General features: G+C 46.8%; 1 protein-coding gene across 12 annotated transcripts in view; it reads left to right on the top strand.

The window, feature by feature from the left end:
* The window catches only part of Mapk8ip3 (mitogen-activated protein kinase 8 interacting protein 3), a 41,209-nt gene that overhangs the window by 10,578 nt on the left and 7,471 nt on the right, over positions 1-23,160 (top strand). Inside the window, exons 2-14 of one of the 12 annotated variants that reach the window (XM_051167973.1) lie at positions 274-394; positions 3,770-3,840; positions 4,240-4,331; positions 7,999-8,022; positions 10,366-10,417; positions 13,722-13,968; positions 14,718-14,820; positions 16,049-16,167; positions 19,974-19,985; positions 20,683-20,700; positions 21,769-21,826; positions 22,200-22,352; positions 22,842-22,923. In XM_051167973.1, coding sequence (XP_051023930.1) covers positions 274-394; positions 3,770-3,840; positions 4,240-4,331; positions 7,999-8,022; positions 10,366-10,417; positions 13,722-13,968; positions 14,718-14,820; positions 16,049-16,167; positions 19,974-19,985; positions 20,683-20,700; positions 21,769-21,826; positions 22,200-22,352; positions 22,842-22,923 — 1,152 coding nt within the window. Of the gene's footprint in view, positions 1-273; positions 395-3,769; positions 3,841-4,239; positions 4,332-7,998; positions 8,023-10,365; positions 10,511-13,721; positions 13,969-14,717; positions 14,821-16,048; positions 16,168-19,973; positions 19,986-20,682; positions 20,701-21,768; positions 21,827-22,199; positions 22,353-22,841; positions 22,924-23,160 lie in introns of all 12 variants that reach the window. The other 11 variants (XM_051167968.1, XM_051167965.1, XM_051167964.1 and 8 more) reach the window with 11 other exon arrangements.

Below are 23,160 nucleotides of genomic sequence, written 5' to 3'. Positions count from 1 at the left end.
GAATCTCCACAGTCTAGTGGAGACCATTACTCTGGCTCTATCACTGGCCAGCTGATGGCCTGAAGATGTCTCTGGAGTCTTGGGTTTTTTGGTTTGGTTTGGTTTGGTTTGGTTTTTGGGGGTTTGTTTTTTGTTTTTTCCCAGACAGGGTTTCTCTGTGTAGCCTTGGCTATGAGTCTTAGGTTCTTGAATTTGTGCTTTTTCATGTCAAAAGCTGATATCACCTTCTGACCAACACACACCAAGCTTATCTTTTGTTTTCCCTATGCTTAGAAATTTATCGAATTTGAAGATGCCTTGGAACAAGAGAAGAAAGAACTCCAGATCCAGGTAGAACATTATGAGTTTCAGACACGCCAACTGGAGCTAAAGGCCAAAAACTATGCAGATCAGAGTAAGTGGCTAGCAAGAGCTGTGAGTTGGGATTGCATGTATATTTTAAAACTGATCTTGGGAGGAATACACAAGTTGTTGATTAAAGGGGGTGTCTAAGGTGAGTGGTGGCCTTATTTATTTCATCCTGACTCTCAGCTATTTGTTCTGTCTCATCACACAACTATGCATTTCCATAATCAGCTTTAGGTTCTTTGTGGAAGTAAAGTCTTGTGGCACATCACACTGTGGCTTCATAGAGTACTCTGACTATGAAATAATGAACAGGCATACCCTCAGCCCTGTGCTTCTATGGCCATGGGCCCTGACTGATCTTTGTGACGCTAAAGATTACTATACTGGCCAGGTGTGGTGGTGCACAAGATAGAGGCAGGTGGATGGATCTCTGTGAATTTCAAGGCCAGCCTGGTCTACAAAGCAAGTCTAGGACACCCAGAGCTGTTAATCAGAGAAACCCTGTCTTGGGGGTAAAAACTACTGTAGTGACAGAGCCACTGTTCCTAAACGACCTTTAGGTTTTCTTCTTGTTTGCAAATATTAGCCACCTGCCTACTGCTCACCCTCAAACCTTGATTGTCACCTCAGTAGTCTATAAGTCTCAGCCTTGGAGCAGGTCAGGATCAACTTAATCATTTTTTCCTATTTGTCCCTTTCCTGAATTCTAGTCAACTGTATCTTTAGGGTGAGGTGAAAAGGTGCTTGTAGTAACAGTTATGGAATTTTGGTTTCTTTTAAAAACACAGAAATATTATAATTATGATTTTGTTTTAATCCCAGGCATGGGGATATGGGGCTGCTTTGCAGCAGCTATGATTGCCTCATGTTCTAGCAGAGACATAGTTTTGCCAGATGCAGATAGTTTCCAGTTCCAGGAGGTTCCAATGTCCCTAGCCTCCTCAGGCACCTGTACTAATGTGTATAACTCTCCCCCCAAATATGCATAATTTAAAATAATAAAAATGAATCTTTAAAACTATACTTAAACTGTATAGCCATCCATTCAATCTTTTTTTATAATTCAGTGTTTGAATAACTGAAGCACATTTGCCACTTTATTTGGTTACCTTGAGAAACAGCTACCTTCATTTCTCTGAGAAATTAAAATTGATTTGCGGGGGTGGGGGTTGCAGTGAGAAAACTGGCTTGATAGGTTGGTTTGACCTATTCCAAGGCTGAGAGTGAAAGGCTACAGTCCTAGACTAGCATCCTGCTGACGGTCAGGAGTCTGAGGTGAGCAGCAGGCACAAGGCTTCTCTACATGCTAGGATTGCAAACAAGAAGCAAACCTGAACACCTATTTTAGTCATGTATAATAAACCTCATGTTTATACAGATGCTGTAACTTTCCTTTTTATTAGAGTGTTTCATGTGTGAGAACTTACTGGCTCTTTTCTTAGAAAGAAAAAAATACCAACTAAGACAGTGATTCTCTAGGTTAACTGAGCCCTGAGGGCTAAATGGGAAGCTCTCAGCGAAGCAGTAGCTGCACAGACATCCAAGCCAAGGCCCATAGGGAGATGCTGGTATCCAACACTAGTTCCTTCCAGGAACACATATAGACAGGCAGCATTTGCAAGGTGCTGTTTTAGTTTGTGTAAGTCATGTATGTGGTGCACCAATGTCTATAAGTCATGTATACAGGTCACATGTATTCTGTGCTAGTGTATAAATTAAGTGTAGGTTGGGTACTAGTATCTATAAGTCACATGTGTGTTAGGTACTATTCTACATTATGAGTTTTGGATGTTGGTGTCTGTGTTGGGTGCTGGTGTTCCCTAAGTCCCATACGTGTAGGGTTTTGGTGTCTCTGGGTCCCATATGTATTGGGTGCTAATATTCTTGGCTCTGTGTGTGATGTTGCCTGGGGTTCCTGGGTTCCATGTGCATTGAGTGCTGGTGTCTATGGGTCTAGTGTGTGTGAGATGCAGTGTCTCTGGGTTGTATGTGCTGTTAGGTGCTGGTATCCATGCTTTAGACTCCTTCAAGAAAAATTGGAGCTGACTTTGCCTTGAGCTGATGCCTATGCTGAGCTTCAAAAAAGGTCCCAACACTACTACCAATTCGCAAGTACAGGATGAGCAGCAATAGCCTCCACAGATACCACCTGGCCCATTCTCAGATCACAGAACACAGCATGGTCTGAAATGAGATGTGGGGCCATGTAATTTGTTTTTTGTTTTGTTTTTTTGGTTTTTCAAGACAGGGTTTCTCTGTGTAGCCTTGGCTGTCCTGGAGACCAGGCTGGCCTCGAACTCACAGAGATCCACCTGCCTCTGCCTCCCGAGTGCTGGGATTAAAGGCATGCGCCACCACACCCGGCTATAATTTGTTAAGTCAATGTAGAAAAGACATCAGGAGGTCAGAAGAAGGTGAAAGCCAGTGAAGGACTATGCTTCCCAACGCCCAGGACACACAAGTTGCACATGTCCTGCCTTGTTTTCTCCATCTTCATCACTTAGTGGACCACAAAGATAGAGGTTCAGAGGAAGGCACACAAGGGCAGTAGTGTGTTGGCACCATTATAGGACCCAGGGACAGGCTGCCTGGTCAGTACTGCCAGTTAGCTTGTTAGTTGGTTGTAATTTTTAGACAGCTGTGTGGCACACCAGAGGAGACCTTCTGAGTGTCACCAGGGACTACCAGTTTTGGTTAGCAGCCTAGAGAAGACAAGTTCAGTTCTTGATGTATGGAAGGAATGCAGCTTTTTATTTCATCATATACGTCTGAGTTCTGTCAATCTTTAACATAACTCAGATTATTCATTTAAATTTTTTTCTTTTAATGAGCTTCTTACTTGTTCTGTTATTTAAAAAAAAAAAAAAAAAAAAAAAAAAAAAAGCCGGGTGTGGTAGTGCGTGCCTTTAATCCCAGCACTCCGGAGGCAGAGGCAGGCGGATAAATGTGAGTTCGAGGCCAGCCTGGTCTACAAAGAGAGACCAGGACAGTCAAGGCTACACAGAGAAACCCTGTCTCAAAACAACAACAACAACAAAAAAGAGTGATTTATTGATTTGTTTTAGGGGTGCTGGGGATGGAACCCAGGACCCTGTTCATCGTACTAGGCAAGTCGTCCACCACCGAGTTCTCACTTGTACTTACCCTTGGTACGTGCTACGAGATGCGCCTGTGTTTTTGGAAGCGTCTGGCTAGCCTGAGCAGATGCTTTTGTAAGTTCCACGCATCCTGGCTTCCTTTGCAATAGGACTGAGCGTGCTCACATGTGTGGCTCACACCACGTGCCACTCATACTCAAACAGGAACAACCTTTCTGAGTACAAAGTGCTGCTCTGCTGTACCATGTGCCAGGGTTTGTACAGGACATGTACAGAGCTGTGTAGGGTAGACTATGCAGCTGACACAGTGTTGTGTTTTTTAGTTTCCCGACTGGAGGAACGGGAATCAGAGATGAAGAAAGAATACAATGCCCTACACCAGCGGCACACAGAGGTAAGTGCTAGTGGGTACCCTTCTGGGATGACTGTGGGTATTAACTGCTAAGGCTGCACTTAGCATTTGCTGCTGACCTTTGGTCACTTCTAATGCCTTCATGGTTTGGTAGAAAGCTGTCTACTCATGTTCCTTAGATTCTGTTTTGTTTTGAGACAGGGTTTCTCTGTGTAGCCTTGGCTGTCCTGGACTCAATTTGTAGAGCAGGCTGGCCTTGAACTCACAGAGATCCACATGCCTCTGCCTCCCGAGTGCTGGGATTAAAGGTATGTGCCACCGTGCCTGACTGTTCCTTAGATTCTTATTCCCTAAACAAGCAGTTTTATCCAAGCAAAACACTTCAGAACTATAGCATTGGGGGTTCGGTGGGTTACACTAACAGGGAACCTCTTTTGACAGATGATCCAGACCTACGTGGAACACATCGAAAGATCTAAGATGCAGCAAGTTGGGAGTAGTGGCCAAACAGAAAGCAGCCTGCCAGGGCGGAGGTAGGTGGGTTGGGTGGGCAGGGCATGGTAGGCAGGAAGCAGGAGTAGGGACACTGGGCAGAAGTGTACAGGAAGATGGATATGGTCTCTCAGTAACTGCAGCCTTGCCTTCTGCTCTGTCCCAGGCCTGAGTCTGAGGCTCAGGACATTTGTACAGTCTGTCCTTGCTCTTTATGGATTCTGATTTTGCAGTTTTTCCTACTTGTTAAAATATATTCGCAACCTTGCTGATCAGTGCTCACAATGCTTTCATAACTATTTACGTATTGTGGGGGTGTGGAGTTTGAACCAAAGGCCAGCACTTGACCAAGATTTAACTCAGTGGAGCTCTAATCCCCCATCTAATTCCCTACCTAGATGTCAATGAGAGGGACCAGGAGGGTCTGCACAGCATCCTTTCAGAAGTACATGGAGGCCTTGGCCTGATCAGATGGATTTGAAGCAATGGGGACTTTAAACAGTCACCCAACATTTTCACCTTATCTTCTTGTTTATACTGAGTGTATATCTATCATCTGATAGAGTCAATCCAGAAGAGTTCTGGGGATCTAAAACTAAGATCTTTATAAAATATGTACATATTCCCCCTGGAGGATATGTGTTTATATGCTCAGTGTTCTTTATCTGTGTCCTAAACAGACACATCTAGCCTGTGGCCCATAGGCCACATGGGTCCTAAGATAGCTATGCATGCAGCCCAACATATTTGTAGATGACAGTATCATATAGTAATGTCAAAAAGTTCGACATCTCTACTCTAGAATGTACTGCTACTAATGAACTTTTAAAGGAGAAGAATGATGGACTGCCTTGCTCAGCCTGTGTCCCTGCACCTAATACAGGGTAGATGGCATCCAGAATCCCAGGTCCCTGTTAGACCCAAGTTCAGGACCCAAGTCAGGACCCTGTCAGACCCAAGTTTTGCTCAAGCATTAGGAAGAATGCTGTTGAGGGTGGGTTCTTGCCCATGTCCTGTCAGAGTCACAATATCTAGAGACAGTATCAGAAGTCTCCCCAGGGCATCACCAGCTTGAGAGTTGAATGGTTAGAGATGACATTAGTCAAATGTGGGGAGCGGCAGGAGCCAGAACCCATAGAAGCACAGAGTGAACCAGGCATCACCACCCTATTGCTCTGTGGTCCCAAGTTCCTATAGCCGAACCTTTTATTTAGTCTATTTTATTATTTTTTGTTTTTGTTTTTTGAGACAGGGTTTCTCTATGTAGCCTTGGCTGTCCTGGACTCACTTTGTAGACCAGGCTGACCTCAAACTCACAGTGATCTATCTATCTCTGCCTCCCGAGTGCTGGGATTACAGGTTCAGCACAGCTGAGCCCTTTTTTTTTTTTTTTTTTTTTTTTTTAAGATTTATTTATTAATTATTTATACAGTCTTCTGCCTGCTTGTACACCTGCACACAAGAAGAGGGCACCATGTGGTTGCTGGGAATTGAACTCAGGACCTCTGGAAGAACAGGCAGTGCTCTTAATTGCTGAGCCATCTCTCCAGCCTGTGCTGAACCTTTTAAAACTAGGTCTGGACCAGAAAAGCTCTCTAGTCACTTTATAATAAGGCTGCATATTCCTCTTGCTATGTACTGTATCTACAAATGAGCAGGTTCAAGATATAGAGCTCCAGGTTCCATCAGCCACTTTCTGAGTGACTAGAAAAGCTGTCCTCTTCAGCATACATAAAACAAGAATGCATGCAAAGGCCTTGTAGGCCTGAGGAAGGTAGGGAGGGTCTGGGTTGTATTATCTGACATGGTGCTGCTACTTGTAGCAGGAAGTAGACAGGGTACAAGCAGTTGAATAGTGGTTTAAAATATGGGGCCAACATATCCAGTATATCACAGAAACTTGGGCATTGTGACATAAACCCAGGATTGCAGACTGTCCTATGGGTCTGCAGAAATAGATACCCTAGGATCCTGTGAGCTCAGCTAAAACCAAAGCTGGGCAGGGTTCAAAGCCAGGTAGGGTATGAAGCTAACCTCTGGTGACTCTGATCATCACCACGGGCCAGGCTAGGTTACTTGTTTTTCCTTTGGAAAAGAAACACCATGGCCTCATATAGGGTGTGCTTTGCTATGAGTGCCTACTTGGTGAAGGGATGGAAGCCCATCCAGGAACTTGCTACCAAGGTATTTCTGTAGGCTCCTTAGCTCTAGGTAGTCTACACTAGCTAGGTGTCCAGAGCCTCTACTTCTACCCCTGGTTTTCTCCCCTGTACTCAGTTTGTCTCCATCTCTAGGCAACCAGGCTGTGGAAAGCGTGCTTTCTACTTGAGAGGAGTTTAAGGCTTAGGCTGGTGTGTTTCTTGTCCGTCCTTCCCTAATAGCGCTAGCATGCCCTTGGCATGTTCTGTAAGAAGTGGATCTGTGAGTCTTCTCTGCCTATGGTCATCTTATGTTCTCTGGGCAGCATGGGGCCAAGAATAAGAGTGATACCCATAGTAGGTGGCTGCCAGGGAGAGGCTTTCTTCATGCCTTCTAGAAGCCCTAAGAAGCCGTTATGGCCTTTTCTGTTGTCTGACAAATAGGATTTTCCAGCATAACTAGAAAGAGTGTGGGGGTGTCTTGCTCACTGAGTTCAAACCCCTGGGTGCTTGATCTGATCTGCCCTGATCTGCCCATTGAGCTTCTCAAAGCAAAGATATAAGCACCTTGTTGCCTTGGTCTCCTGATCCCACTGCCAGCCTTCCATACTAGTTTCCACAGCATGGGAGAATAGTGCTTGTTACCAGGCTTATGGAGACTGAGTGGGGGTAGGAAGAGCTAATGCTTGCCTCTGGGCTTTTCCCATCATCCTGGCTTGTGGCACTGAAGTTCCTTAACCCACAGACTCTGTTTTACTTGCCATTACCTGAGTAGTTAAAAAGAACCTAATCTGTCTCCTGTGGTCTAAACCCAAGCTGAGATCAGGGTAGTATGGGGGCCCAAAGTAGTGGGCTAGTTGAGGTGTGAAGAAAGAGCCCTTCCTCACCCCAGGTGTGTGCACCGTCACTGGCGAGCACTGTACTTCAACAATGCTAATGCTCCGCTCTTCGGCTAATGTAGAAGGAAGCTTGTGTGTCCTTTAGGTCAGATCTTTAAGTTGGTTCACTCTGAGCTCAGACTTCTTAAATTCCCCATAAGGACTTTATAGCGTCTTTATTCCTCCTGAGTCTGAGCTACTGGCCACTTGTGATGTATGTGGCCTTTTCCTGCACTCCTGGCGTGGTTTTCAGGATCTGTATGTCTAGAATGAACTGAGTAGAGTTTCCAGTACTTGCTGTTCTTGAACCATTGCTGCAGATGTAGGTGGGAGCCTGTGTGTCTCTCTGCTCTCATTCTATGTGCACATGTGTGCTAGGTGTTTGTGATAAGCCCTGTGCTCACCCAACTGCTGCCTGTTCAGTAAGTCACATCCTCAGGTCTTTTGTCAAAACCACAAGAATCTGTACCTCATGTGTCTGTTCCTACAGATACTATGTGTAGCTGTTGTTTGTGTAGAGGGGAACACATGATGGGGTCCAGATATCTCACCATCATCATGCACGTGCCGTCTCTGTGAACACATGCTATGTAACAGCCAGTCTGAACTTCAGTCTCTAATGTGGTCTTCTTGTCCTGCCCTCTGTGCTGTTGCTGCTGTGTGCTGGCCATTGTGTCTGTTGCTGCTTGCAGTCCTCGCCAGTCGTGGAGGAAAAGGTAAAGTCTGCTGGTCTTTGTCCACTGTAGTGCTAGGGTCACCGTGAGGATTGGGGTTGTCTGAGGGAAGAATTTTGACAGTAATTGCTCCAATTGGAATCACAGTTTTCTTGATGACCTTCACAAGACTGAGGAGGGACAGACTCATTGGATACCCCTTAGCCACATAGTAGTTGACAGAGCAAGAGTTCCCTGAGTTTTCCAGGTTCTAGGTTCTATCCCACACTCAAGAAATGCCTGCCCTCCTCACACATGAAATTATACCATTGACTTGAGCCACTGAGAGCAGTGTGTGCCTAAAGTTCCAGTGTGACTTGACTGGGGAGGTGGTAGGCCAGTAGAAACATTTCCAGCTGTGGATTTAGTCATCTGCAGTGTATGTCTCATTCCGTCCTTTGAGACAAGAGCCACCTCCCTGTTCTCATCCTGTAGCATCTGGAGAGGCAGCATTGGCTTAGGGCCTAGGAGCACATTATGTGCTTCTCACCCAGGGTCAAAAGAAGGAGTGCTTAATGGGGTCTGTAACAGACAGGGCTGATGAACTGTGCTGTCCTCTCAGTGGCCCAGAGGCTTGGCACTTGTGGAATATTGTCAGTATAGCTGATCTAGGGAGGTTCAAAAGTAGACAAACTCTCCAACTCTTTTGGGACTCAGCATCTAAATTCTTTCTACTTAATACTAATAGGCCCAGCATGCCCTGTATGAAAGAGTCATGCAAGCCAGACCCTGAACAGTGCCTTCCAGAGAGCCCTCAGCCCTGAACACTTCTCCACTACCCCAACCCATTGTCTCCGCATGAAGCACCCAGCCTCTTTGGTTCTATCCGTGCCATGACAAACAAATGAGACATCAAAATCAAGTCCCAGCAAGTGCTAGGGATCTCCGTACTGCAGGAGATTGATGTTTTGAACAGGACAGACTAACTGCCCAATCTCTACCAAGAGACCCTTGCCCAGACTCATGTTTTTTCAAGCTAAACAGTCAGCCACAGGTAGTTTCTGAGTTGTCGCTGTCCTTGGCCCTCCTCTCCATCCCTGGCATTCTTCATGCGGTAAGGAGAAAACACACATTTTCTGCTTTCAGAGGATGTGTCTCCTTGAGATTCCAGAGGAAGACATTATCACTCCCATGTTTCTAAGGGCTGAACACCCAGAGTTAGAAGCTATCGCATGAACAGGCACTAATGCTTGATCTGAACAGCTTTGAACAGGTTAGCCCTGGAAGTGTGGTGTTGCCTAGACCTGTGTGTGGTCAAACCTGCTTGATTGGCAGCCTCGAAATCTGAACCTGCCTTCTATGTAAAGAGATCTGCACATAGAAGCAATGTCCTTCATCACCTAGCAGTCATGATAGTAGTGTTCTTTGCTTTGACCATGTCCTGGTAAGGTACTTCTTAATGAGAAGCCTGTGAAGGGGCTGTGAGGAGATGGTTGCGTGGGGGTCAGACCCCCAGAGCTTGCTGGCCAGGTAGTCTAGCCAATGGGTGAGTTCCGTAGGACACCCTGTCTCAAAATACAAGGTGAAGAGTCTCACACACAGCCCTATAAGGTCCCAGAGAACTGCCTGGTGAAAGAAAAATAAAGGTCTTGTTGAGGCTGGAGAAATGGCTCAGCACAGTTAAGAGCACTTACTGCTCTTCCACAGGATCTGAGTTCCGGTCCCAGCACCTGCACCAGGCAGTTCATAGCTGCCTATGCCTCTAGTTTTCGGGAGTCTGACACTCCCTGCTGGACTCAGCTGGCACCTGTACCTCACATTCACATACCAACACACTACACACATATATTTAGAATTTTAAAATAATAAATACTGAAAAAGCTCTTGTTGGCATTGCTTTAGGATTACTAGCTCTGACGCTGTTTCTGTTTAAAATTAAACTAAATAGGGGAGCTGGAGAGGTAGCTGATGAGTTAAGAGTGCTGACTGCTCTTCCAGGGGACCTGGGTTTAATCCCCAGCACCCACATGATAGCTCACAACCATCAGTATGTAACTCCAGTTTCAGGAATCCAGTGCCTTCTTCTGGCCTCCATTGCACCACGCATGCGTGTACGGATGTACACATAGGCAAAAGCAACCATACACAAAAAATAAATTTTTTTCAAAATTAAACTGAATAAAAATGTTAAATTAGAGCATGATGGAAGGGGGAAATACATGACTCCTAATTAAGGAATAGCTCTCAAATGTGTGGAAGTGATACTTAGTGGCTGGGTACAGAATGCTGCTTTAAGCATCGCCATCCACCAGACCTTATCTATCTCTTTGTCAAGAAATGGACTTTTGATTCTCCCCTAGCACAACCTAACTGTCTCCTCCTGTGCTTACCTCTTTTCTACTGCAGCAGGAAGGAGCGTCCCACCTCTCTGAATGTCTTCCCCCTGGCTGATGGCATGGTACGTGCACAGATGGGGGGCAAGCTCGTGCCTGCGGGGGACCACTGGCACCTGAGTGACCTCGGCCAGCTGCAGTCCAGCTCCAGCTACCAGGTTTTGTAGCCGTGTGTGTAGTGAGGGTCCCCTAAACTATGATATCCCCATGTCCATCAGGGGACTCCAGTCTTTGCTGTTTTCCCTGAGTTAGTCCCCCATCCCCTGGCATGAGGCAAAGACAGAGAAACAGACCTGGGGTGTAAGGAGGAATGAGCTTCCTGCTCTGTTTGACCTCACGCTAGCACCTGTGAGTCCAGGCTAGCCCCCTTTGTTTCTCAGGCCACTCTGCAGCCAAGGAAGCCATGTCTATTAAGGCCGAACGTAGCTACAACCAGAACATATCCCCAAATACATGCCCATCTCTGGCTAGACTCCAGACAGAGTGCCTTCAGTGTCTAGAGTCTGAGGCATAAAGAACAAGATGGGTTTTGCTGGGGCTCTTTTCTACTTGTCTTTGGCCGTAGTTCCTTATACTACCACCCACAGGTATTCACCCCAAACATGGAGCCCAGAAAAGGTCAGGTTATTCATTCAGGGCTGCAGGTCACTTTCTGTACAAGGGGGCTGTGTGTTTAGACTGCCTAGAGGCAGGTGAAACATTGCCAGATAAGGGAGATTGCCTTCCTGGGATGGAGAAGGGGCCCCTGGGTCTGGTGAAAAGTTCCCAGGGAATTGGGGGACACATGTTCTTGAGCCTCTGGACTTGGTGGATACGGGGTCCAGGACTTCTGAAATTTCCTGCTGTTGTTCTTGGCCAACTGTCCTGCCTGTGTCCAGCTTGCTTGCAGGGGCTGTTATGTGCTGCCAGCTCTGTCAGAAAGTGACCCACTGCTTGTACTCTTGTTTTAGGCAATGAGTATATCTGCAAGACAGAGGTGCTGGTGCCCTGTCTCACTGACCTGCCAGGGTATGTGCCTTGAGAAGAAGGCAGTAAGACCCATAAGAACTCTGCTATCCCTAGCCATCTAGCTATGGCCTTGCCGTTATGCCAGCTTTTCATGCTCACTCCCTTGCTCACTCACTCTACCTCACACCAGACTTGTGAGAAGGCTTCCCCTTAAGCATTTGCAGACATTACAAGAACTACAGAAGGCCATGGGAGCCTATGCCTGACCCAGCCGGGCTCCAGGCACCCACTCCGGCCCATGCTTTACCAGCTCTTCTTACCATGTCCTGTCTGTCTCTTCTGTGTTGTCTGAAACTGCTTTTCTCTCTTAAACCACAATGTTTTGTGTTTTAGTTTATTGTATGTTTTATTTGATTTTTTTTTTATTTTTAAAAAAGTAATTAATACATTAAGTTCTTTTTATTTCATGCTCCAAATTTTAAGGTTTTTCTAATTTCTTAATTTTTGTTTGTTTTTTGTTTTGTCTTTTGTTTTTATATACTGTAGTGTTTTAACCAAACAGTTGTGGCTACTCATGGTGAGGAATGACCGCTAAGAGTGGGGGTTCTTTGCAATACATTTGGAGGTCACTGCTCCCCGTTGATGTTTAGGAGGTTGAGAGGTTTGCCCTAGGTAAGTGGTGGCCAGGGGGGTGTGTCCCCTGGGTAAGTGCGGCCCTGTAGGATAATAGAGCCGGGACACTGGGGGAGGCACAGCCAGAGGGCAAAATGCCCCCATTTTTAATCAAAGGGTCACAATAGGCAGAAGCACATGGACACTGAGGAAGGAGGTCTAGAAATGAGTGAGACTTATTCCTCTGGCTTCTTCCTGTCCTGCTTGGAGTTTCTTTTCTTTTCTTTTTTTCTTTTTCTTTTTCTTTCTTTCTTTTTTTTTTACTGGGTTGCAGCATCAGAGGTCTACATCTGGAAGGCACCTGGATGACTCTGAAAAGAGGCAAGCACAAGTCTTTTGAGAGCTACATCTCAAAGGCCCCTTATGAATCATGCTCACCTCTTTCAGCACTCACAGGAATGTGAAGGAAAAGTGTTTCTCCCTTACATTGGGAAGAAGCTGGATCCAGATGCAAAGCTAGAATTTTGTTACAGAGCTGTTTCCAAGGTGGGCGGACTGTGTGCTGGTGTAAGGGCTCTTGCTTCAGCGCTGCTGGCTAGGACTGAATTGTGTTTGGCTGTGGGCCAGAACCGCAGCCTTGGCCACAACTCACTTGATGTCAGGAAAGCCATCGAATTCTGACAAAAGAGCCGTCCTTCCTTGCCCAACATTTCCTATACAGTTGCTTGTGTAGGAATAAAGCAGCTTGGTAGATAAAACCAGAACTTGTCTTTTGAAGACGTGACTATCTCCATTACTGAGAGATTCATGCTAGGTCCCAGCAGTGACAGAGTTCTGGGACAGAACTCTGGAACCCACTACAGTGCATGCCTGATATGTTTAGTCATCTTCCTTGGCCCTCGTAAGAGAGAAGCAAAGGGCTCTGAAGGCCGCCTGGAATGACCAGGGCACCTGCCTAGAATCACATGTCATATACATCTGTCAATACTAGTTGATAGAGGAGTGTTTGGGAACCGTTTTTATTTAGACTGTCTAATATTTTTATCAAGAAAGAGCACAAGAAGAAAATACTTGCTCCCTCTTTTATAACCTTCAATTGAGTGCCTTTTTCCCCTCATAAGATTTGTAAAGTTAGCAGCTGGCTTCTGTAAGAGTCTGAGTTTTCTACAGAACAGTGTCCATTTTATTAACAATTTGCATTGCTGCTCAGGGCTAAACTTTGTTTCTGCTGAAGTGTTAGAAAAACATTCAGGATCTGCTTAGTGGAGGTCCCAGCCACAGAGTCAGAGAAATACTGTGTCCTTCTCTGCCACTGTCCTCAGCCAGGGCTGAGTGTTTGTGGCCTACAGTTGGTACAAGGGGGTAGTACTGTTGTAGCTTAGTGTACAGCACAACCTGGCCACCCAGTGCCAGGTACCAACTTTCTTACCCTTTGCCCATGCTAGTCTGTCATTGGTTCCTAACCAGCCCACAACTGCACAGGCTACCCACTGTGTCTTCCACCATGTCCTGTGTGTAGCATCATATCACTCATGATTGTGCTGGACTATCCTATGGCAGGTATAAGCTGAAAGTTCCATTCAGTGAGGTGGTGGCTTCTGGGAAGTCAGAGGCAGCTATGGGTGAGCATCATTCATTGTTCAGGAGTAACTAGGCCAAAAGGAGACTCCTGCCTCTACAGGTGGGCACAGTGTTGTTTAGTTATAGCCCCGTGGCAGAGAAGTAGAGCAATGGGGCCTCTGCAACCCCGCTAACCATAGCACCACGGCCTACTATGATGTTCTTCCTCCTTCCTCTGTTTGGCTTTAGTGTCCAAACGATGAGATGTCTGAGTCAGGCCAGTCCTCAGCAGCTGCAACGCCCAGTACCACTGGGACCAAGTCCAACACACCCACATCCTCCGTGCCCTCAGCAGCAGTCACACCACTCAACGAGAGCCTACAGCCATTGGGGGACTATGGCAGTGTCACAAAGAACAACAAGCGGGCCCGAGAGAAGCGCAACAGCCGTAACATGGAAGTTCAGGTCACCCAAGAAATGCGGAACGTCAGTATCGGTATGTAGTCTGTCCAGTGCCACAGCCCTACCCCTGGGGAGGCCATGCATCTGCTGCTCACTGTCACCTCTTCCACCTACACCTAAGAGGTGTTTCTTTCTCTTTGGGTTGTAGCTTGAGCAGATATAATGGCTAAGGCTTCTATGGCAAATACCACAGGTAGGCAGTTTTAAATAGCTGTCCTAGAGGTAGGAAGACCATGACCAAGGTACAGGCAGTCTCTTCTGAGGTCCTTCCTGGACTTAGAGCCACTTCCCAGTGTCCTCACAGTATGTCTGTCCTGATCTCGTAAGGAGCCCAATTGAGTGAGGTGAGCCATGTAGCCTCATTTAACCTTGATCACTTCCTTAAAGACAAGACTCCAAGCTGGACATTGTGGCACACATCTGTAATTCCCTCTCTTGGGATGTAGAGGCAGGAGGATCAGGAGTTCAAAACCAGCCTATGGACATGAGACTCTGTTTCAAATTTTAAAAGAAAAGAAAAGGAAAGAAAGAAAGAAAGAAAAGAAAAGACCCAGGTTCCAAATATTCCACAGGGCAAGCAGGGAGTGGGTTGGCCTTCCTCTTTAGACTCCCATAGGCTGGAGCGTCCATCCACTTAGCTGGGATAGGGAGAACCCTTTTTTGACAGTCATAACTAGAGAAGACTAGTGTGAATTCTGTAGATGCAGGCCTGGGAAGCCTTTGTGAATAGGGCAGAAGTTTTCAGGCTGTCCCCTGACACCAGGTTTCTGTGCTCTGTACTAGGTATGGGCAGCAGTGATGAGTGGTCTGATGTTCAGGACATTATCGACTCTACCCCAGAACTGGATGTGTGTCCGGAAACCCGTCTGGACCGCACAGGAAGCAGGTGCTCATACAGCCAGGCTGGATGAGGGATTCAGTGTGCTGTAGGAGTGTGTATGGGGGACATCGTTATCATACCCCAGTCATGTCTGTACCCACATTGCAGGGTTGTCATTGAACAGGTATATCAGTCAGCTTCCTATCCCTGTGAAAAAATTCTTGAAATTATCTATTTAAAAATAAGAAAGATTGGGCTGGAGGGATGGCTCAGTGGCTAAGAACACTATCTTTTCTTCCAAAGGACCCAGGTTTAATTCCCAGCACCCACATGGCAGCTCACACCTGTCTGTAACTCCAGTTCCAAATGATCTGACACCCATATACCAATGACATAAAATAAAGTTAAATAAATTATTCAAAAAAAAAAAAAGAAAGAAAGAAAGATTAGCCAGGCAGTGGTGGTGCATACCTTTAATCCCAGTGCTTGGGAGGCAGAGGCAGGTGATCTCTCTGAGTTCAAGGCTCCACAGAAAAGCCTTGTCTTGAAAAACCAAAAATAGGTTTGGAGAGATGGCTCGGGGATTAAGAGCACTGTCTGCTCTTCCAGAGGTCCTGAGTTCAATTCCCGGCAACCACATGGTGGCTCACAGCCCTCTGTACTGCTGAGCAAGAAGATAGAGCTTGCATGCCAATACATGTGTATCAATAAATAAATATTAAAAAAACAAAGACCCAGGGCTGGAGAAGTGGTTCAGGGGTTAAGAGTGGTTAACTGGCTGCTCTTCCAAAGGACCAGAGTTCAGTTCCCAGCACCTACATGGCAGCTCACAACACTCTGTAATTCCTGTTCCAGGGGATATGACATTCTTACACACACATACATTCAGTCAAAACACTAATGTACATACCAAAAAAAAAAAAAATGATGATGAGGAGGAGAAGAAGAAGAAAGGTTAATTTTGACTCCTAGCTTTAGAAGTTTCAGTGCTTTAGCCTTTGGGCCTGTGGTAACACAGTATATCATAAGGGAAGGATATGGTGAAAGAACTGCTTACTTGTGGAGTCCTGGAAATGGAGAGAGGCTAGGGTCCTTACTAGTATCTTTCGATCATACCCTCTGCAACCTCATTTCCTCCCACTGAGGCCTACTTCCTAAAGTTGCACCATGGGCTTTTAGTATCCAGGCTTTTGGAGACACTTCAGTTGCAGACCCTAATACAAGCTTGGAGGTTTGCTGCCAGGTGGTACAGCAGTTCTGTTCCTAACTGCTCTTTCTGTATGTATCCCAACAGCCCGACCCAGGGAATTGTGAACAAAGCTTTTGGCATCAACACTGACTCCCTGTATCATGAACTATCTACAGCGGGGTCTGAGGTCATCGGGGATGTGGATGAGGGAGCCGACCTCCTAGGTAAACACAGCCTATCACCCATGACTGCTTGGCACCTGGGTTCTGTTGGTCTTTTTATTGACTTACTTACTTACAATGAAGGAAAAGATTTGTGGTCCTTTGGGCTGAGGATTTTTATTTCATAATATTACTAAGGTAAATTCTTCATCCTATGAATTTTCCCGAAAGTCCCCAGTTTATGGTTTTTAATTTGTTCACAGAGACATACTGCTGGCATTTGGTATCCACTGGATGTCCCTAGGAGTAGGGCCCACACCCTGTAATGAGAAATACCTTGCTCTGTTATACCCACCCAAGGACAGATCCATGGCAGTCATTCCTGGTGGCTGCAGGGCCACCCCTCTACTTCCCGGGAAAAGGGACAGGCTTCTCCCACAGGCTGCCACATCCAGTTCTAAGCAGGATGTATAGGACTCCGCTGATGCTTCTCACTGCTCCACAGGCTCAGGCCAGGGCTTGCATCTCACAATCAGATAAAGCAAGACCATCATCAAGTGAAGGGTGAGCAGGTTCAGATACATGGCAGCACAGGGGATGGTCTGTGAGGGGTTTTTGGTGACCAGGCTATGAGTTTATGTAACTGGCACTATGGCTGCAGACAAAGTGATGAGTGTGCTCTGGGGAGGTGGCAGCAGAGGCTTTATTCTGCCACAGCAAAGATGTATCCTTCCCTATGTGTTGTGCTGTCATTTCTATGGAACTGTGTGTGTGTGTGTGTGTGTGTGTGTGTGTGTGTGTAAACAGGAAGTCAGATGGCCATAAGGAGCTCAGGCAGGACTCAATACTGTACAGTCTGTTAAGTGCTGTGACAAATGACTTAATATGGTGACCAGGTTCTAGAGGAATCTACTTAGCTACACACTCAAGGGTCATCCTGGCCTGTGGCTACAGACACTTTTGTGGTTTTAAAGATGGTATGGTGCTAAGCGTGGTAACACACACCTTTAATCCCAGCACTCAGAAGGCAGAGGTAGGCAGTTCTTTGTGAGTTTGAGGCCAGCGTGGTCTACAAAGAGAGTCCAGAACAGCCAACGGCTACACAGAGAAACCCTATCTTGAAAAACCAAACAAGATGGTATGGCATAGTCAACAAGATACAGTGAATGAGCACACCTGAGCAGCCTATGTGCCTGTGGAGACACATCTACTTACCTGCTTTCTCCAGGCCTCTCAGCATCTCACAGTCAGGAAAGGGGATGATGCTGTATTCTCACAAACACCATCTTTTCTTCATTTTTCTTTTTCTTTTTTTGTTTTTTGTTTTGGTTTTTTGAGACAGGGTTTCTCTGTGTAGCCTTGGCTGTCCTGAACTCGTTTTTTAGACCAGGCTGGCCTCGAACTCACAGAGATAGATCTACTGCCTACCTCTGCCTCCTGAGTGCTGAAATTAAAGGCGTGGGCCACCATGCCTGGTTTCACAAACACAGTCTTAAATCATGAGGTAAATGCTGCTTTGGATCATCAGCAGGGATTACAGTGGTGAGCCCCTACTCAGAAGGCCTGGCTTTCAGCTCCATGTATCTCAGCACTGAAGGTAGTAAAAGGTGTCTGCCCTGACACACACTGTATGTATCAAACATAAGACACCAGCAGTTGTAACACACACTACTTTAAGAAGCTGAGTTTTAAAATGGGGGTGAAGCCGGGCATGGTGGCTCACGCCTTTAATCTCAACACTCGGGAGGCAGAGGTAGGTAGATCACTGTGAGTTCAAGGCCAGCCTGATCTACAAAGCAAGTCCAGGACGGCCAAGATAACATAGAGAAACCCTGTTTCGAAAAACCAAAAAAAAAAAAAAAAAAGAAGTGTGGGGGGGGGTAGCGGTTGGGAAGGGCTAGGAGGAGAGGAGGGAAGAGAAACTACGGTGGAGATGATAGATAGATAGACAGACAGACAGACAGATAGATAATAAACAAATAAGCAAGCCCCCAATTAAGCTATAACATGCCAGCTATTGTTTAGAACCCCCTACATGTACACATGCAAGGCTTCAGAAATGCTGAGGAAAACATGTTATAGAATGGATGTTTTTGGACGTCATGCTATCCTCAGCCTGCACTGTTTCCTGGAACATCACACCATGCACCATGGTAAGGAGATTGTAAGGAAACTGCTGCGCAGAGTCAGGCAGTTCTCCTGCTTGGGGAATCCCCACTGTGGCACGCAGACCCAACCTGTCTCACTCTGATGCACATTGTGAGATTCCTTCCTTCTGTAGCAGATTGCACCATGTAGGGACACACCTAGATGTCCAGAAACAGCTATCCTTGAGGATTGGACACACTGTAAGAGGATGAGTCAGAACTCTCTGGACAAAAATGAACTTCACTCCATAGTCTAACAAAATGGTGGTCTGATCTTAGGCCATAAAACAGAAATTAATTCTAGGTTGATCAAATATTTAAACAAAGTGACAAGGGCAGTGGAGCTGAGAATTTCTCAGAAGAGTATTTCCATAAGCCAGATCTCTGCATTACCAAAACCACCACATGTCCATGCATGTGACTGATCATTAGAGTGTGCGTGTACTAGAGGTGCAGTTCAGTGGTAGCACAGATGCTCGCAGGAGCCAATTTGATCCCCAGCACTCAACAAAAGAAAAGGACAAGAAAGTGTATGTGTTCTTTACCATTGAGGCAAATAAAGTACAGTAGAAAATTAGCAAAGGATAAATTAGAAAATCACGGATGATACCTCAAACATAAAAACCACTCAGCTTTGGATCAATGAAAATGAATCAACTACAGTCTTGTAGAGCAGAGCAGGAGCTGGTACTACCCTGCTCCATGTATGGAGCTGTAGAGCAAGAGGTAGGTAGGCCACAGGTTCTCTGGTCACCTGTACCCATGTGTCCTGGACAGAATGATGAGTGCCTTTTGTACGTCAGGAGTAGATGGTGAAGAGCTTAGAGTCCCCTGACAGCACACCACCTGCCTGGGAGGATGGATAGTGTAGGATGTTTATCTAGAGAGGTGCAAGGAAAGGGATACCATTTCAGAATGGTGCTCTGCTATATTTGGATTTCTATGACCAACATTATTTTAATTAAATCAAGTGGGTTTTCATGCTGCTTTCCTTCCCTGGAAAGTACACAACCAGAACAGAATTCTTTCCTTTAATTTATTGGAGGATAAAAATGTTTTCCTACTTCACTCCCATTTTCCCCCTATCAATCTGTACTGAAGAGACCTGTTCCCAGTAAGGCCTGTTCATACCACTCCATGCTCCCCAGCCCCCACTACGCTTTGGTTTATTTTCTCTCCACAGTAGATTCCTTTCTCCCTTATCATCTTCTTGTCCCTCATTCAGGGTCCTGTTTTCTCTACCTCTACTGCTGTAAGTACAGGGCTAAACAGGAGACCCCTGAATCCAGCTTCAGATGCACACTGTGACATGTCAGGGCCTCCTTATATGCACTGCCAGCACAGCCTGTTCACTCTACAGGGCCTTTGTACACGTGCGCCCTTCTCTTCACAGGAATTGTTGAGGTCTGCTGAGCACTAGTGTACCACTGGGTACCACAAATTTCTGGCAAAGCTGAACAAGAACTGGGGTACTCTAGGTTCCTTGGAGACAGAGGGATTTCCATTTGGTCTCTCCCTTTAGGGTTTCTATATCCATGGAATGTGTTGTGTCCTGCAACTTCTGAAGTGTTTTGTTTTTTGTGCCCATCAACATAGGAGTGGCTGAATCCTTGTTGATTTTTTTTTTTTTTTTTAATAAGAATTTCTTTAATTGTTGGTTCCAGTCACCAATTGATTTTTGTTGCTTCCTTTCCTGTCTCTCCTTCACTGGATGCATGCCAGGGGAGTTCTCAGGTATGTATCTCTCTGTCTGTCTCCATGTGGTCCCCTCTTTCCACTGTGGAGAGCAGCTGGAGTAGGGTGGGACATACACGTGGGACTCTCCCCTGTCACTGAGTATCACCAGGGGCTGTGCACACCTCTGATTTCTGTCTGGCTGCTCCCGGCCACTTAGCTCCTACAGCCATGCGCTTTGCTTCCAGCCTGCTGCTGCCCAAAATGCCCAGATGGCATTGCTCCACTGGCCACTGATAGGCTTTTAATATGTGACCTCCATCTTCAAGGCTGAAAAGGCCACTAGGAACTTAAGACAGTCCACCCCAGAAGTTAAGGGTTCCATGAGGCCCCTGCCAACTATAGTCCATCAGGGTAGCCAGGCTGAACTGCTGTGCACTGGAGGGCCTAAGGCCCACCTGCCCCTATAATTGTGTCCCTTTAGTGTATCCAGTGGCAGCCAACCTCCTGGTTACAGCTTCTCATTATATGGTTTCCTCTGGCTGGCTGCTCTGTTGCCTACAAGTAAAATTTCACAGGAATCCCTGGCTTCATCCCGCCTTCTGCCCTCCTGTCCCCTCTGCTGCAAACTTTAACCCAACCAGAAGTGGTCCCCAACACCTCCTACCTTGCTGTCTACATAGGCTTAACACGCTTCTTTTCTCTCCCTCCTCCCGCCCCGTTGCCCGTCTCCTGTGGGACTGGGATGCTCCCGTAGTGCGCGATGATTTTTTTGGTAAGGCCAAGGCCCTGCTTAAGTGTCTGTTTTTTCTCTTTCTGGCCTCTCTCTGTCCAACATCTTCTCATGCTTCATGAGCCATTTGCTTTGTGGGCCAATGGCAGTGAGTGGGGCTTCAGGGTTTCCAGGTACCTCAGGCCTGGGGTGAGGTGCCATCTTTCCATTCTGCTTCAGCTGGGGTGGGAGGTGGCCTTCCCTCCAAGCCACTGGTTACCATGGATAAACCACTGTCAGTCTCTGAGAGGCTCCGTGGGCCCAGACCTTGGTGTTCCTTCTTAGCTTACCAGGGGAAAGCAGTCCTTGTTTGAAGCAAAGGAGGTCAGAGAGGACATCAGGCTGACCTATGACCAGCACTTTACCATGCCTTTGCTGTTTCAGACAAAAATATAGGGGAAGGCTAAATGAGAATTAAATTTGGTACTTTGGGGATTATAGGATATGTATTTAGAGAACTCAGTCTTTTGCCAGAGGCCTGTATCAGTTCCCCATGAAAACGCCTGTCCTCACATCCACTCCCTCTCCATGCTTCCTGACCCCACTACCTAGGCTAGGTCCTACCAGGCCTCCATGTAACTGCATGGAGGGCTGCAACTGCAGTAAGCCACCATCCTTGGAGCAGACATTTTCTCTGAGTACTGTGCTGTCATCTCTGCGCTTTGTCCCCGTGCCAGCATTTCTTCACCAGCGGGTAGCGCTGAAAGGCCTTGGTTTATTTTGGGTAAATCATAGAGTTGGAGTGGGTCAGAGCTAAGGGCAAGGGGTAAAGTAGCTTCCCCAGGGCTACTCCAGGACCTGCTACAAGGCTGACTTTCTGCTAGGAGCTAGCTGGAAGAAATATCCTGGGGCTCTGAATATGAACCCAGGGACAAGGCCAGGGACCACTCTGGTCTTACTGCCCTCCTTTTGCCGCCCAACTACCCTGCAGGTGGGAGTATCAAATGCTTATCCCTTCCCACCTCAAGGCCCAGGGCTAGGAAGGTTGTTACTCTGTGGCAGAGGCAGGTGTGGTAGGAACAACGTCCACTTGGCTAGGCTCAAGAGAAACCTCTTCACCTTTCATTTCAGGAATGGGCAAAGAAGTGGGAAACCTGCTGTTGGAGAACTCACAGCTTCTAGAAACAAAGTAAGAGTCCTCTATAGCAGCCAGGCCCGGCCTCGGGCTGGGTGACCCCTGGAACGTGACTGTTACCATCACCTCTAGTGGAAACAACCCATAGGACTCCTGAGTGGTTTATTCAAAAAGGCTTACTGTAAGGATCCTTCAGTCAGGATGACTGCGCCATTCAATGCCCGGGTCAAACAGGTGTTTTCCTTCTAAACCAGGATGTGTCTGAGGCCTGTGTGCTTCATAATCAAAAAGCAGATACAGGAGTAGGAGTTTGAAGCTAACCTGGGCTGCATAGCAAAGCTCTGTCTCACAAGAAAACATAGAAGTCCTTGTCACAGAAGTGTGCACATGAGCTGTCACTAATCCTTCATTGTTTTGCCCTTTAAAGAAATGCTTTGAATGTGGTGAAGAATGACCTCATCGCCAAGGTAGACCAACTGTCAGGGGAGCAGGAGGTGCTGAAGGGTGAGCTGGAAGCAGCCAAGCAAGCCAAAGTCAAGCTAGAGAACCGAATCAAAGAGCTTGAAGAAGAGCTGAAAAGGTACAAACCCCAGAGACTTGGGTTTCACGCTGGGTTCCCAAGCTGCCACCTCTCCTCTCTGCCCTTAATAAAGCAGAGCCCCCCACTTCACCTAGTAACGTTGTGTGCTCACTGTTGAAGGCGCACACTTGTTATGTCCATTGTCTAGCCACCCGCTTGTCTCCTCTCAAGTCCTCTGTGCCCTCACTAGGTATAGAGTCCTCAGCTACAGCTCCCACCCCATTCTTCATTCAGGAATGCGGGGCTGATGAAGCACCACATGGTCTTTGGAAATCCTGCACCTTGCCTTAGCCCCTCTGAGATGGGAGGGGCAATGCAGAGAAGGCCTGTGGAACTATCAGCTGTGGACTTGCCTGCCCACCAGCATAGCTTGATTCACTCCCTCTTGGGCTTAGATCGCCCCCATTTCGGTTAGAACAGCCAAATGTCTGGGCTGTGGAGCACATTTGGCAGGACTCATAACCTGCTGCTTTTCCCCACATCCTTCAGAGTCAAGTCAGAGGCTGCAATTGCCCGCCGTGAGCCCAGAGAAGAGGTGGAGGATGTAAGCAGCCTTCTCTCTACAGAATTGGTATATCCGCTATTAACTTGTGGGTGCGGGTGGGCTGGGCATGGTGGGCCTTCCTAGATTTGCTGAGTCTTCTAGGCCCTCCTCACCCCTTACTTGTGACCTCTGAACCCAGGGCATGTCCTCCCACTGAGACCATCCTTTGGCAGATTCCTTCCTAGACTGAGGCAGGGTCACATTTCTACCCTTTCTCATTAATGCCTTCTGTAGTCCCAGCTGGTTTGTCTGTTACCTAAGAGG

Source organism: Acomys russatus, chromosome 25 (assembly GCF_903995435.1).
Source record: "Acomys russatus chromosome 25, mAcoRus1.1, whole genome shotgun sequence".
Taxonomy (NCBI): domain Eukaryota; kingdom Metazoa; phylum Chordata; class Mammalia; order Rodentia; family Muridae; genus Acomys; species Acomys russatus.
Note: the sequence above shows the minus strand (reverse complement) of the source record. Positions and strands in the feature narration are given on the sequence as shown.